Raw genomic sequence first — 16,168 nt, 5'->3', positions numbered from 1 at the left:
TAGCCAGGTGTGGTGGCGGGCGCCTGTAGTCCCAGCTACTCGGGAGGCTGAGGCAGGAGAATGGCGTGAACCCGGGAGGTGGAGCTTGCAGTGAGCCGAGATCGCGCCACTGCACTCCCGCCTGGGCGACAGAGTGAGACTCTGTCTCAAAAAAAAAAAACAAAAAAAAACAGAGCCAGTAAGATTTGTCTGCAGAGAATATCTGGAAAGGGTTTGAAATCCTTGAAAGAAGAGGGCTGTGACAACACCAGCTGGTACAAAGGATCTGGAATCCTCTCAGCTACGGGTGCTGCCCTTGGGAAGCTCCCCTACTCATCGATGAGGGAGAGGGGCCTGCAAGTGTGAGACCCATGTACATGTCCTTATCTGAGGGTAGAACAAGAGTTGTGGCTCTTGGAGGGTGGAACAGACATCAATTCAAAAGAAGCACTGGGCAGCTCGAGGCAGTGTGGTGAGGGTACAAAAGAAGACCTGGGTCTGGATTCTGACCTTGAGTGGCTGTGGAACCCTGGAAAGCGATGCTTTCTCTTAGACTGACTTTTGGTGAAATGGGAAAAAAATAGCAAAACTGCACAGGGTCACCATGAGATTAATACCCAGGACGCTAGCAGAATACCTGGCAGAGTTATTACGGTGTTTGCTCACAAAATGTTACTTTCCTTTTCTCCCTTCCTCCTTCCTGCTATGTGCCAGGCACCGTGCTAGGTGCTGAGGGTCTGGAGAAATAAGGCACAGTTCCTGCTCTCAAGAAGTTCAGCCTAGCTGTGGAGACAGACATGCACAACCACTAACAGAGTGGGACGGTGGCATATTAGTATAATGAGGGTAGAAATAATAAAAATAAGCCAAGTGTGGTGGCTCACACCTGTAATCCCAGCACTTTGGGAGGCTGAGGTGGCTGGATCACTTGAGGTCAGGAGTTCAAGACCAGCTTGGCTAACATGGTGAAACCCCATCTCTACTAAAAATACAAAAATTAGCCGGGCATGGTGGTGTGCACCTCTAATCCCAGCTACTCGGGAGGCTGAGGCAGGAGAATCACTTGAACCTGGGGGGCAGAGGTTGCAGTGAGCTGAGGCTGTGCCACTGCATTCCAGCCTTTTTTGAGACTCTGTCTCAAAAAAAAAAAAAAAAAAAAAAAAGAAATAATAAAAATGATGATGGTGATGATGACGGGAAGAGCTAACGTTTCCATACACTCACACTGTGCCAGACACTCTCAGAGGACTATCTTGTTTCATTCCAGCAACCACCCTGTGAGGCAGATGCTGTTAGTAACATTCTACCAAGGAGGAAGTGGAGATTCAGAGCCCAAAGTCATAGGGCAAGGGGGCCTGAGGATCTAGGATAAAGGGAGAGTAAAAGAGCAATGTCGGGCTTGGGGCAGGCCTTAGGGAGGAGGTGATGATGCCCTGTACTTTGAAGGGTGATCTGGAGCTCCTCAGTGGGGGCACAGGAACAAGCAACCCAGGCAGAGGGACCAGCAAGCACAAAGGGGTGTGTGTGTGTGTGTGTGTGTGTGTGTGTGTGTGTGTGTGTGTGTGTGTTGGGAGGGGAGGTGGATGAGAACTTTGTGATTCCAGTGACTGACACTCATTCCTGATTAGCATCATTAGAATCACCATCTGAGGGATGTCAATTCCATATGGCTCTACAGCTCTACTATCAACAAGGGCATGGGAGTCGGCAGGCTTGAGAAGAGATGGTACTCCTGCAGCAAGGAGGGGCCTGGTTTACAGAATTATAGGCAGCTATACTATGTCATCAGTAATCACAGCCAGTGAGCAGTACTTCCTCTGCCTCTTTATCTAAAAGAATATGGAATACTGAGGGGATTAACTCAAACTCTTAATTCTACTTTTGGAGCCTCTTCAGCTTTGGTTTAAATTTCAATGGCTCAGTTTTGCTGTCAATTTACTGGGGTCTTGGATGAGTCACAGCCTCCACTTTCCCCTCTCTGGACCTTAGTCTCCGCCAGTGTAAAATGAAGGGGATGGGCTGGAACAGCATTAGCATTACCTGGGAACTCATCAGAAATTCACATTCTAGGCCGGACACGGTGGTCATGCCTGTAATCCCAGTACTTTGGGAGGTCGAGGTGGGTGGATCACCTGAGGTCAGGAGTTTGAGACCAGCCTGGCCAACATGGAGAAACCCCATCTCTATTAAAAATACAAAATTAGTTGGGTGTGGCGGAGCGTGCCTGTAATCCCAGCTACTTGGGAGGCTGAGGCAGGAGAATCGCTTGAACCCGGGAGGCGGAAGTTGCAGTGAGCCAAGATCGTGCCACTGCACCCCAGCCTGGGCAACAAGAGCGAAACGTCGTCTCAAAAAAAAAAAAAAAAAAAAGAAAGAAAAAAGAAAAAGAAAAATTAAAAAAAAGAAATTCACATTCTAGAGTCCCACCGCAGACCTAGAGAGTCAGAAACTCTGGGGTTGGGGCCCAGACATTATTTAACAAGCCCTCCTAGGAATTCTGATGAGAACCACTGGGTTAGAAGATCCCCAAGGTAAGGCTCTTTTACCTGTAAAATTCCATTTGTGCTTTAAGGTATTATGATTTAGTAGCATTCTCTTTGCATAGAAGTATTTCTTGCCCAAGAAAGGCAACGCTTCAAGGTAAGAAGAGAAGTTTGCTTTGATTAGCTGAAATCCAGAACCCAGGTGAGCTTTTCCAGAAAGCCTTAAGAGTATGTGGCTGACTTTGAAGCCAGGTCTTTTATTTACTTGTTTATTTTTAAGTAGTAAGTCTTAAACTTGGCATATGATAAAAGCAGTGGTTTCTGTAGTCAGAGAAATAAAGATGAGAGGAGAGCTGCCTTCTCTTTTCAGCTCCAAAAAACCATGACTCACTGTGGGGTGGGTGTGTGTCCAGGGGAGGGCAGGGGTCCTTTGAGAGGGCAGTTCCTCTCCCTGGTTCAGGAGCTTCCTGGTGTGTAAATCTTGGACTGCCACCTCCCCCTTGGAGAGCATTGATTACAAAACCTCGGAAGAGCCACCAACAGCCACGGTGGCGATTACAAAACAGAGCCGGGTCGACAAGCTTTCGTGAGGTTTGGCAAGACAGTAAGAATGGAAAATATGTCTCATCTTAAAGTTTTCCCAGTCAGGACTTAAGACGAAAAGTCGTCATCAAAAAAGATGAAGAGTAATTTCACGGTAATGCGATGGTTTCTTCATGTAAGAATGCGGAACACCCAAACCATCCTCCGGAGAAGTGTGGCTGTTTGGGTGAAGGCATGTCGGTTCTCATGGTGTTGGTGCCCAAGAATGAGCACCTATGAGACCTACTGCCCAGCGATTTCCAGGGATTCCTAACCTTCACTTGGTGATCTCAGGAACAACGTGTGTGTGTAAATACTTATAATATATATGTATATGTATATGTATGTTTGTATGTGTATATTTTTATATATATGTGTGTGTGTGTGTGTGTGTGTATGTGTATGTGTTTCAAGAGATGGGCTCTCCCTGCGTCGTCCAGGCTGGAGTACAGTGGCGCCATCAGGGCTCACTGCAGCCCTGACCTCCCAGATGCAATAAATCCTCCCAGCTCTGCCTACCGAGTGGCTGGGTGCACAGGCACGCACCACCACGCCCGGCTAATTTCTGTATTTATTTATTTATTTTTTTTGTAGAGACGGGGTCTCGCCATGTTGCCCAGGCTGGTCTCGAACTCCTGGGCTCAAGCGATCTGCCCGCCTTGGCCTCCCAAAGTGCTGGGATTACAGGCGGGAGCCACCGCGCCCAGCCCAGTAATAATAAATATTACAACTGTTTTTTTATATGGCACTGGCCATGTACCAGGCATTGTTCTAAGTATTTCACATTTATTAAGGAATTTAATCTTCACAACAAGCCCACGGAGGTGGGGACCATTATTGCCCGCCAATTACAGGTGAGGAAACCTCGGCCCAGGGAGGCTGCGTCACAGAACTGTGAGTATCCTGTCACCAGGGTGCAGAGAACCACGGACCAGCAGACAGGCGCCAGGTGCCCTGGGCTTGGCTTGGCCCCAGTTCCCGGCTGCCCCACCTACGGAGCACCGAGATGGGCTGACCAGGAGGGTTTCTCCGACCACTGTCTGCTCAGGTTCTGAGAGTCTGTGCGGGTCCATTTGAGGTTGGGTCGAGAAAAGAGCCCAGGCGGACACGTCCTGAGACCCGGGTCTGTGAGGCCCGGCCGCGGGCTGTCCGGCGCTGGGCCCCTCTGGCCAGTCGGCCCCAAGACGCCAAGCCCGGGGCTTCGCGGTCCTGGGAGAAGGGACTTCTAGCCCTTCTCAGGTGTCTGTGTCCGGAGGGCCCGGTGAGCCAGGAAGGAGCTGGCCAGAGCCCAGGCGGCGGGACCCAGCAGAGTGGCCCAGCCACTGCCAACCACGCAGTCCCTTTAACCACGAAAACTTTCTCCCTCGATTGGGGACCCCAGCAGAAGCACATTGGCTGCGCCGTGGGCATCCGGACCCACCCTCTCTCCTTACCTACTGGCTGTCATATACATCTATCACAAGCCAAGGCTTCCTAATGGTCCAAGTTCTTGTCAATCAAGAGTGGGAGGAAAGCTGGGCGGGGCCAAGTCGGAGAGCTACACGCCAGCCTCGTTGCCCTCCCTGCCTCCGTGACTAGGCACCCGGAGGCTTCCCAGGGGACCGAAGCTGGGTGCGGAGCACCGGGGCGGAGCTGTGGGGGGCTCCAGGGACTCACCGATGCGCTGTCCCACTGGAGAGCTGAACGGGTTCCCCAGGAGAAAGTCCATTGCTGCTACTGCCGCTGCCACCAACCCCGGGAATCAGCTGACAGCAACCGCCAACGCCACCGACCCGTCACGTGACGCACTCGGAGGCCGGCGAGGAGGCGTGGGCGGGGCGGTGGCACCGCGAAGCTCGACCACAAGCCCCGCCCTGAGACGCCAGGGTCCCGCCCCCGAGGCGGAGGGCGATGACCTCACTGCGGCTTGCTCGGCGGCGGCGGGCGTCACACACGACGTAGGGTCTGGGGTCGGGGCCCGGGAAGCGCGGTCCTCTTTAAGCCACGCCCCTGACCTTTTAGGGCGAGGTCTAAAGGACCCTTTACACATTTGGGAAACTGGGTCGTAGACCAGGGAAGTGACTTGGGTGAGTTACACAGAAGCCGAGACTCTTAGGGTCATAGCCCTTAGTCCTTGGGACCTCACTGTGACTGCACATCTACCCTGGGTGACAGCCTCTCTGGGCTGTTGTCTCCTTGTCCCGGTAAGACTCTTCCTGTTTGATGTCAAGGTCTCCCCGCTCCAAGATGCAGCCTGCTCGCAGCCCAAATTATCTTACCTTAAATCAGAGGCAAGGGCAAGGGGTTTGTCATCTGTTGAGACTGAGAGGCAATTTAATGAATTGCAGCGCAATTCCCTCTAGCGCCCAGGATGGCAAAAAGCACAGATGTAGTCACGAGTGGGGCTTTAATACCCGTCTCTGCCATAAATTTACTGTGTGAGCCAAACATAGCTCCCATTTTCTCTAGATACTGGAATTAGATCAAGGACTCGTAACCATTTTTAAAAAATATTTTATTTAGGTCACAGTCTCCTTTGAGAATTTAACAAAAGCCATGAGCCTTTCTGAAGAAAAAAGGCAGCGATACAATTTTGCTTATAACCTCAGGGAGTTTCTGGGGTCCCTGAAATACAACCGTGGACCCCAAGCTAAGAATCTCAAAGGCCTTTCCCAGCGTTGTGATTCTAATCTCTTCAGCCTTCCTGGCTGTGTGTGGTGTGTCTGCTGACACCTACACACTAGATACCTATCTATGGGTTATGACCTTTTCTTCTGGCATGTACTCCAAAAATACAATAACCATGGCCTTAGTAGTCTGGCTACTGTGGGTGCTTAAGTATTTATTGTGATGTTTGTGGTTTTTAAATCTGAAAGGCTAGTAAATTGACTGCACAAATTTTGGATGACAGAAAACCTAAATTAAGCAAGGCGTGGTGGCTCACGCCTGTAATCCCAACATTTTGGGAGGCTGAGGCAGGTGGATCACCTGAGGTCAGGCATTCAAAACAAGCCTAGCCAACATGGTAAAATGCCGTCTCTACTAAAAATACAAAAATTAGCCAGGTGTGGTGGTACACGCCTGTAGTCCCAGCTACTTGGGAGGCTGAGGCATGAGAATTGCTTGGACCCAGGGGGCAGAGATTGCAGTGAGCTGAGATCGTGCCACTGCACTCCAGCCTGGGTGACAGAGTAAGGCTGTGTCTTAAAAAAAAACAAACAAACCTAAATTAGAACTTAATCACCTCTGTAGATTCACTTGTTTGAGCAGCCATGGGGTCCGATGTCTTTACTGTACAATATAAACTGCTTTGAAGTGTTTCCACAACACTCATGAGACCTGTTCACAAATGCCCTTGCCCCCATGAGTCTGGATGTCCCTGGGGGCTGGGCTACTATTTCTGTTTTGCTCCCCACTATTGTCTAACCCAGTAACTAGCATATGAAAGCTTAAATAGATCTACGTTTCAGTAATGCTATTTGGAGTATAAGCGGGGAGAAGGCCATTTAAGATGACCTTCAGGTCAAGGCACTTTCCATGTCTTTCTTCACTTAACCTTATTGCTTGGTCATATGGAGTTATGTTTAGCATGAACTTCTTTTGGATTCTTCCATTAACCTTTATTTATTTATTTTTAGAGGCAAAGTCTCACTATGTTGCCCAGGCTGGTCCTTGAACTTCTGAGCTCAAGTGATCCTCCCACCTCAGCCTCCCAAAGCCCTGGGTTACAGGCATGAGCCACCATCTCTGGCCCTTCCTTTAAGCTTTTAACAAGTTCTTGTAAACTTTATTCATGGTAAAAAAAACAACAACAAAAAAAAAACAAAAAAAAAACAAAAACAGAGACAACTCATATGCCCCCAAACAGGAAGTGGAATCATAAACTCCATGCAGGCTGGGCACGGTGGCTCACACCTGTAATCACAGCACTTTGGGAGACCCAGGCAGGCAGATCACGAGGTCAGGAGATCAAGACCATCCTGGCTAACACGGTGAAACCCCATCTCTACTAAAAAAATAGAAAAAATTAGCTGGGCGTGGTGGTGGGCGCCTGTAGTCCCAGCTACTCGGGAGGCTGAGGCAGGAGAATGGCGTGAACCTGGTAGGCGGAGCTTGCAGTGAACAGAGATTGCACCACTGCACTCCAGCCTGGGAGACAGAGCGAGACTCCGTCTCAGAAAAAAAAAAAACAACTCCATGCAAACTGATTACTATATAGCTATTGAAACAGAAATGGAAGTATATGGATTTATTTATTTATAAAGACAGAGTCTCTGTCACCCAGGCTGGCGTACAGTGGTACAACTGTAGCTCACTGTAGCCCCGATCTCCTGGGCTCAAGTGTCTTCCCACTTCAGCCTCTTGAGTAGGTGGGACTGCAGATGCATGCCACCATACCTGGCTAGTATCTTTTAGTTTTTGTAGAGATGGGGTTTTGCTATATTCTCCAGGCTGGTCTCAAACACCTGGCCACAAATGATCCTCCTGACTTAGTCTCCCAAAGTGCTGGGATTCCAGACACGAGCCACTGCACCTGGCCAGTATATGGATTTTATCAACATAGTAGATAGGGATGTAAATGGCAAACATTAAAGTTAGTACAAAACTGATTAAAACTGTCTTTAAAAAGTGTGCTAATAAGGAGCAAACTGATTTAGTAAAAAGTGTTTCAATTTACTTTTTAAGTGTTTTAGTAAAATTAATATCATGCCTTACTGAGGGTTAAAATGTTCAAATTTCTTAAGATTGACAGTCTGCATAAATGTAATCTATTAAATCCTTTAAGTGCTTACAGACAAAAATCAAGATACCTTGCCTTCAAAATTTAAAGACAATAGTATGACAAGAGTGAAAGCCAGCTAGATATCCGAACAATGCAAAGATCTCAGACAGCATTCCTACAATCACATTCGCTCAGGACTTGAGATAATGGAAAGCATTCTGATGAATTATAGACATGATTTAAATCTGAAAGTAGCATGGGGTAGAAAAGAGCCTAGGGTTTGGGGTCAGCTGTTTCACTGTTCTTAATCTGCCTTTGCCATTTACTAGCAGTATAAACTTAGGAAAAGTACTTTTTCGCATCTATAAAGGGAGATAATATTCTTAAGGCTTTGGGCGGAGGATGAGTGAGACAAAGTATGCAAATCACTCTAATAGTCACTCAGTGATACGGTAGTCTCTTCCTTGCTGCCTTTCCATAAGACATTAGCCTTGTAATTAATCATATTATTTTACTATTTATGACTTTTAACACCTTGTGTTTGCATTGAAGTTTTTACCTTGAAAGTTCATATCTCCATATATTCAGTGTTCATAATGTTATTAAACATTCATGTCAGGCTGGCTGGCTGCAGGTCTACAGACAGGGAAGTGACTTTAACACTATTCTATAGATGGGACTTTGGAAGCCTATAAAGATTAAGTAACTTATCAACAGCATTACTGTAATGCTAACAGGACAGGACTGAAACATATCATTTAGCACATGATTCAGATGCAACCCTTATATAAGATTAATCAACATTTTCTTGATTTAGGCCAACACCATAATGCACATAGTTTCATTTGCCAATAAATGGAGGTGGAATTATCAGATTCACTAAATTTGCAATTTGCAAAAGAGAAAATGAGAACCTCTACAATGTAAAAGTTAATAGAAGCAGAGTAAGGAGTATATTAAGAAAATGGCTAAGATTAGAAATTTAATCTTCATTGTGGGTTGATTTTTTTCTTAAGAAAATTATGGTAGAATAGAGTGAAAAACAGGTTTTATAATTTCATAGCAACTATGATTATCATGATTAGGGAAAAGACAGCTGAGACTGGACTACAAATATTAAAAATGTGATTTTTAATAATATAAGTACAAAATTTTATTTCTTTATACAACTGTAATGGGATTTGGATCAAACCACTAGAATTTATTTAAAAAACAAAATAAAACAATGATATAAAAACTGCAAGAAGGTCTGAATCCAAAGTTTTTCCTCTAATAGTACCAAATACCACAAGGTACAGATTATTATACAAATGTGTACAAATTTTAAATACAAATACAATAGGGCTGGGTTTCAAAGGAAAACAAACAAAAAGCAGGTCCTCATCAGGATTTCATTAATGTATATAAATGACAATGCTAGGATTAATGTCTTCCTATACTATCCATGTCTTCCCCGCCCCTCCTAGATACCCTGTGTCAAACAGGAAACTTCCACAGATACAGAAGAGGCATGGTGCAATGTTCTAACACATGAAATCAAGTTAAGATTTCTGTTCCTCTTGATTTTGGTTCTCAAACAATCCTGTTTCTCTGTATTCCCAATTAAATCTTAAAACTGCTCTGAGCTGAGAAAGGGATTCAGCAGCCAGACTACCTTTAAGCAACATAGCCCTGTGACAACACTGGTGGGGAGAAGGGAAGAAATTAAATAGGATGCAGATGGGCTACACTGTCCCCAAAGATTTACTTTGATGCTGTAGTGCTCTGTCAGGGCCAGGACAAGAAAGCACAGTTAACTCAGAGCTTGGTGTTGGCAGAGAATCTCATACCAAATTTAAAAACCATCCTGAAGTGCTCAACTGTCTTCTTTCCAACTGGGAAACAAACGTCTGGTTCTCTGGAAATAAGGGCAGCTGGGGATGGTAACATTCCTCTTTATTTTACTTTCTAGACATTATTGAAGCCCATGAAGTTCTTTATAAAGAATTAGAATCCTAACACAATGATTCATTTTTGAGGTAAAATACCTTAAAATGTAGATGATTCAGAGTTTTTGGAACAGACCAGGAGGAAGGAAGGAAAGAGGGAAGGAAACAGGGAAGGAAGGAAGGAAAGAAGGGAGGGCGGAAGGGAGAAATGACAAATCTGTATCTTCCACATGCTGTTGCTGGTGGAGGCTTCTGTTATTAAATTATATATACAGAAATTTACAGGATAAATTAAAATCTAAGATTTTAAAGAGTTAAATACACATAATTAAAATACACATTCACACACACATAAATAAACCTACAAGAGAGTGAGTTTTGTTTTGTTTTTGCAATTCACTTACATGTGGAATGCAGAACACTGTGTATCTGCCCACCAGGGGAACCGATAAGATGAACCCAAAAATCATGCTGGGCAAAGTTTATCCATAACCACCAAGCAACTAAGCAGCACGGCTTGTGAGGACTTGGTGGCTAACTTCATGCTGCCAGTGAAAGACACCAGCACTTAATTCTGCCGACTAAAGATTCTGGGTTAGCTCAGAATGTATGGAGGTCCAACTGGTGGCATTGACAGCTTCACCCCCAAGGTGTTTTTTGCTGCCAGGGCTCACAGAACTCCTTGGCCTCTGTTGAGGCCACCAATGGTACCAATGATTACAATAAATTTTGACACACAGACACCTATACAGTAGGAATTGGAATGAACCCTCTACTCAATTCACCTAAGCCACCTCCATAACTATAAAGGGAACAAATTTTATCACCTCCCACCTAGGTCACTTCAAATTGAAAGGCTTTGAATTGTCAACTGGCATCTTCCCGTTATCTTTCCTATTACATTTCAGACTAAGACAGGTAAGGCAAATGGTCAGTGATGGGTCTGGAGGTCCAACTGAGCTTGGAAAATAATCACATTTTAGCTGTCCATAAAGAGATGCGCTTGGCACCCAGAACAAGCCCCCAGCCCCCAAGTTACATTGATTTTTAAGGCAGATTTATCCACCACAGGAGAAAAAAGAATCCCAAGCCTGTATTCATGCCAAAATTTCCTCTTGGCTAAATCTTTGCCATTTCATAAAATTATTAAAAGCAAAGTAGTTACAGTCCTATGTATATATTGTACATTATATATATATGTATATATGTATGTATAGATATAAAAATTTAAAACCTACACCCAGAGGCCACTGAAGGAATCTGCAACAGTCATATATACACAAACCAGCAATGGTGTAGGATAAGGTTTCTGTCCCAGGATTCTTTGCTGTCACAGTCCCGGCATGATGTAAGCAATGTTGTCTAATGTGTTTGACTGCAAAACAAAGAAAAATGTTCAACTGAAGAGTACTGTACCTTGGTTTCCTGAGAGATGTTTCTTTGTTCAAGGAGAGAGATAAGAAAAATCAAATGGAGTTAGAAAAACAGGTGAGAATGAAGACGGCATCCTGCTGTTTGTTATGCTAGGAACTTTTCTGCTGACTTCTCCCATTAATCCTAGTAAAAAAGAGGGAAACAATTCCTGTACTGTCTTTGGGTGCAGAATAGCAAACAGGAAACACAGGAATTGTAGTACCTCAAGGGCTAGAATGCTGCTTTCTTAAGTACTGTTTTGGTAAATGGCTTGTTTTCTAGTTTCAGTGAAAGCACAGCATGCATTTGATAATATAGCATCATGTTCCATGGGCCAACAGATGAAGGAAGCACTGTGTGTCACAAAGCCTTATGTGTGTCTGACAGTGCTCATTAAGGCAGGGCATCTCTGACGCCCAATGGATCTGACTCTAAAAATCCAGGGAAAACTCACCAAGACCTGTTTGGGACAGCCATTCAATTCAGGTAGTTGTGTGGTGAGACATGCCAAGGGGCCAAGGGCACAGATAATGGAATCCAGAAGCACTGACAAACTGCCAGACACAGCCACCATACCCTGAAAAGGAGAGGAGGTTGTTGCTTGAGTCACACTCCTGATGCTGTGTTCGGGCTGACTTCCTCACACAGTACTTTAAATCCTAGGCAGTTCTAATCTTATAATTTGAAACTTTACAGCAGAAATGGAAAGTTTACTTTGATAACTCTGTAAGTTGTTTAGAAAGAAAACTTTTACAGCACATTCCCATGTTCCCTTTCCGTAATCCTAGCCCATCTTCTTACCTTCTGAGTGACCTTGGGGAGTTCACATCCTTAACTTCTGTCTCCTTAACAGGAATAGTAAAAAATGCTTTACCTACTCTGGAGAGCTGTTGGTAAGATTTGTGATTATGTATGCAAAGTATATCTGTTATAAACTCGACAAATATAGCTCAGATGTGATTACTATGAGAATCCTACAACCCTGCGTGTATGTAGCTTTTGATAGCTGATTATACAATTTTTCTAGGTTGAGTTGTTCACTCTCAAAGCGAATTTGGTTCAAATTTTAACATTTTATGTAATTCATATTGTCTATTTGTGATTCAAAGAGATAAGAAAGACTGTTGCTGCTGCCGAGTTCTTGTATAATCTGCTTTAACTAGAAGCAGTGTGAGAATATGTCATATTGGGAAGCAACACAGCACAGTCCTTAAGAAAATGAGCTCCGGATTCAAGACTGCCCGGGTCCAGATCCTGGCTCCACTACTCACTGTTTTGTACCTAGGCAAGTTGCTTACTATGCTGTGCCTGTAAGATACTAACAGCATCTGCAGCAGATGGGATTGAGATAATAGATATAATATACTTGGGATGGTGCTTAATACATGGTTAAGTACTCAAAAAATATCAGTAATTATGAATATTACTACCAACATCTTGATCTTCAAAACTGCATTTCTGGCTGTCTTTTGGGTCTCTCCTTTTGGATATTTCTCCATCTCAACTTCCTGTAAGGAAGAATAACCTTCCCATCCAAATCTAGCCCTCCTTTGAGCATCCATTTCTCTGCCAAAGTCACCACCATTCACATAACTGCCCAGTCTCAAGGCCTAGCCATCACTGACTCTTCCTTTCCCTCATCCTCCTTGTCAACATCTCCCCCCTATACTTTCTGAGGGCAGCAGTACAGTAAGAGGTTAAGAACCCGGACCTTGAGGTCACATTCCAAATTCAAGTCTCTGCTTTACCACTTAGGGGCTAAACTCTAGAGAAAGTGACTTCACCTCTTTAAGTCTGTTTATTCTTCTGTAAAATGGGGGGAACAAATTCTGCCTCACAAAGCTGCAGTGTGAATTAAATGATATAATTCATATTAAGCACTCTGAACCAAAGCTGGGTGAGTGAGCCTTCAATAAAATGTTAGTATACAGGGAAGATAATAGCTAAAACCCCAAAAATGTCAGTAATTAGTAATATTGTTCCATTTCCTTTGCCCTATATTTATTTATAGCTAATTTATCTTTGTCACATCTAGACTAGGATTATTGTTTTAACTTCTCCCCAATTCTGGTCTCTTTTCACTTCCAATCTAAAATAAAAGATATTCTCAGAGAAAAGTAAATGAGAGCTCTGATCTCATCCCTTTCCACTGTAAAAACCCCTGTAGTTCCCCAACAGTAAAGTATACACACTTCAGAATGTTTATGAAGTCCCTCTGCAATTTGGGTTCTAGCTTTAACTTTCTTAAGATACACACACACCACACACCACACGCCACACACACACACACAATTTTTATTTTTATTTTTTTTGAGACAGGGTCTCACTCTGTTGCCCAGGCTGGATGGAGTGCAGTGGTGTGATCTCGGCTCACTGCAACCTCCACCTCCTGGTTCAAGCAATTCTCCTGCCTTAGCCCCACAAGTAGCTAGGATTACAGGTGTGCACCACCACAACTGGCTAATTTTTGTATTTTTAGTAGAGATGGGGTTTTGCCATGTTGGCCAGGCTGGTCTCGAACTGCTAGCCTCAGGTGATCCTCCCACTTTGGCTCCCAGAGTGCTGGGATTACAGGAACAAGCAACAGTGCTTGGCCTCTAGCCTTAATTTTCTAACTTATGCATTGTATGTTCCAGTTTTACTGCTAAAATGATGAACATTAATTTACTACTGAACATATTATTTTGATAATTATATGTCCATTATGATGTACATTAAAAAAATAGAATATAACCCTTGAGATGTCATGAATGTCACTGTAAAAGCACAGACAAGTTTATTTAAATAAAATTATAAAGTAAGTAATAGTATTAAGTGGTATGTGGAAATTATAAAATTGCAGAGATCTATGCAAATGATTAAATTCGGGCCAAAAGTGGATTAGAGGGAGAATGGGGAATAATTGCTAATGGGTACAGGGTTTCTTTTTTTTTTCTTTTTTTTTTTTTTTGAGGCGGAGTCTCGCTCCGTCGCCCAGGCTGGAGTGCAGTGGCGCAATCTCGGTTCACTGCAAGCTCCGCCTCCTGGGTTCACGCCATTCTCCTGCCTCAGCCTCTCACAGGTGCCCGCCACCACGCCCAGCTAATTTTTTGTATTTTTAGTAGAGATGGGGTTTCACCACGTTTGCCAGGATGGTCTCGATCTCCTGACCTCATGATCTGCCTGCCTCGGCCTCCCAAAGTGCTGGGATTACAGGCGTGAGCCACCGCGCCTGGCTGGTACAGGGTTTCTTTTAGGGGTAACAATATGTTTTGGAATGAAATAGTAGTGATTCACAATTCTGTGAATATATTAAAAATCACTAAATTCTGCACTTTAAAAGGGTGAACTTTGTACTTACTAAACTAAATGGAAATATCTGGGAAAATTCAGAACACGCTTAAAACAAACCGTTTTTACTTCTAACTTCTTACGAAATGTAAGAATGATTAAATCTGAAAAATAAGGTCATAGAATACTTCTTCTGGAAATATCTATATCCATTCAGATATCGAGCCTATATGAAGGTGCTGAAGTTCTTTTGACTACTGCTAAATTTTTAGAAACTAGCCAAAGAATTTAGATATAGCTTCAGCTCTTGTGGCCTTTGGCATTTTATTTGTTGAATAATTCAATTTCCACACTGAAGCAAGTGATTAGTTTTACATTCCTACACTAATTTCTTAGCTTAAAAATGGCTTTAGTAGCTTAGACTGACTTCTTTGCTGAAATGTCTTACTAGAACTTGGTGGAAAGCGGAACTACTATACTAATGAGTTAGCTAAGGGGACAATATTGTTAGAAATTGAATATGGTAATAGAAATAAAACACGACAGCTGTGCAGGTTAAGTGATTTTTGAAATTGAAGCTTAAAAGGACAAAAATCTCCCTAGGGCACATAGCACTGTATAATTTAAGTGCAGAGTAATGGAGAGCTGGGAACCTTAACTTCTCCATTTGTTACCTATTTTCAAAACAGAGGAACTCTTAATCTCCTATACAATTGAATATTCAAGACTTTGCTGGAAATGCAGAGAAAAATTCAAAGTCTCTTAGAAGGAGACAGAAGTAATCAAAACTGCTATGGAATTTGTACTCGTCCTTTTTCTTGCCTTTTTGTTTTTGTTTTTTTAAAAAAGATAGGGTCTTGCTCTGTCACCCAGGCTGGAGGGCAGTGCAGCAATCATAGCTTACTGCAGCCTTTGAGCTCCTGGGCTCAAGCAATCCATCTGCCTCAGCCTTCCGAGTAGCTGGGACTACAGGTGTGCACCACCATGCCTGGCTAATTTTTTAATTTTTTGTAGAAATGGGGTCTCACTATGTTGCCCAGGCTGCTCTCCAACTCCTGGCCTCAAGCGATCCTCCTGCCTCGGTCTCCCAAATTGCTGGGATTACAGACATGGGCCACCGTGCCCAGCCACCACTGCGTTTTTCTTTTTCTTTCTTTCTTTTTTGTGATGGAGTCTTGCTCTATCGCCCAGGCTGGAGTACAGTAGCGCAATCTTGACTCACCGCAACCTCTGCCTCCCAGGTTCAAGCGATTCTCTTGCCTCAGCCTCCCGAGTAGCTGGGACCACAGGTGCATGCCACCACACCTGGCTAATTTTTGTATTTTTAGTAGAGACAGGGTTTCACCATATTGGCCAGGCTGGTCTTGAACTCCTGACCTCGTGATCCGCCTGCCTCAGCCTCCCAAAGTGCTGGGATTACAGGCATAAGCCACCACGCCCGGCCCCATTTTTATTTCTTTTAAATTTTTTGAATATATGTATTTTTTGAGATGGAGTCTCACTGTGTTGACCAGGCTAGTCTCAAACTCTTGGCCTTAAGCGATTCTCCCAGGTGGGCCTCCCAAATTAGCATTACAGGCGTGAGCCACTGCGCCCAGCCTCCACTGCATTTTAAAAAAATAAGTTACAGGGTATTCCAATTTCTTTTTGTGCCATTGTTTCAATAGGATATCATTAGTGAAACTTTGAGAGCTAACAGGTAGACTGAACATCTCTATAGATATTTCTGTTATTATCATTATATCTTCTATGTTACTGCATCCTGAGTACCTGGCATAATTTAGCATAAAGTAGATGCTCAATACATGTAT

The 16,168-nt window shown here is 44.0% G+C and overlaps 2 protein-coding genes across 9 annotated transcripts in view; both read right to left on the bottom strand.

Annotated features, from left to right (window-relative positions):
* TOM1 (target of myb1 membrane trafficking protein) overlaps positions 1-4,942 on the bottom strand; it is a 49,049-nt gene extending 44,107 nt beyond the window's left edge. Inside the window, exon 1 of one of the 6 annotated variants that reach the window (XM_003821503.6) lies at positions 4,701-4,942. In XM_003821503.6, the coding sequence (XP_003821551.1) occupies positions 4,701-4,752 (52 nt within the window). In that variant the 5' untranslated portion in view covers positions 4,753-4,942. The remainder of the gene's footprint in view (positions 1-4,700) is intronic. The other 5 variants (XM_008974987.4, XM_034948908.3, XM_034948909.3 and 2 more) reach the window with 5 other exon arrangements.
* A 3,912-nt stretch (positions 4,943-8,854) lies between these two features.
* HMGXB4 (HMG-box containing 4) overlaps positions 8,855-16,168 on the bottom strand; it is a 38,325-nt gene continuing 31,011 nt past the window's right edge. For all 3 annotated transcript variants that reach the window (XM_034948904.2, XM_003821502.5, XM_055105975.2), the window contains 2 exons: positions 11,542-11,664; positions 8,855-11,049 (listed from right to left, as the gene is read on the bottom strand). In XM_034948904.2, coding sequence (XP_034804795.2) covers positions 11,005-11,049; positions 11,542-11,664 — 168 coding nt within the window. In that variant the 3' untranslated portion in view covers positions 8,855-11,004. The remainder of the gene's footprint in view (positions 11,050-11,541; positions 11,665-16,168) is intronic.

The sequence above is a fragment of the Pan paniscus genome, chromosome 23 (genome assembly GCF_029289425.2).
Source record: "Pan paniscus chromosome 23, NHGRI_mPanPan1-v2.0_pri, whole genome shotgun sequence".
NCBI classification, from domain to species: domain Eukaryota; kingdom Metazoa; phylum Chordata; class Mammalia; order Primates; family Hominidae; genus Pan; species Pan paniscus.
This window is presented reverse-complemented; position numbering and strand designations above follow the sequence as displayed.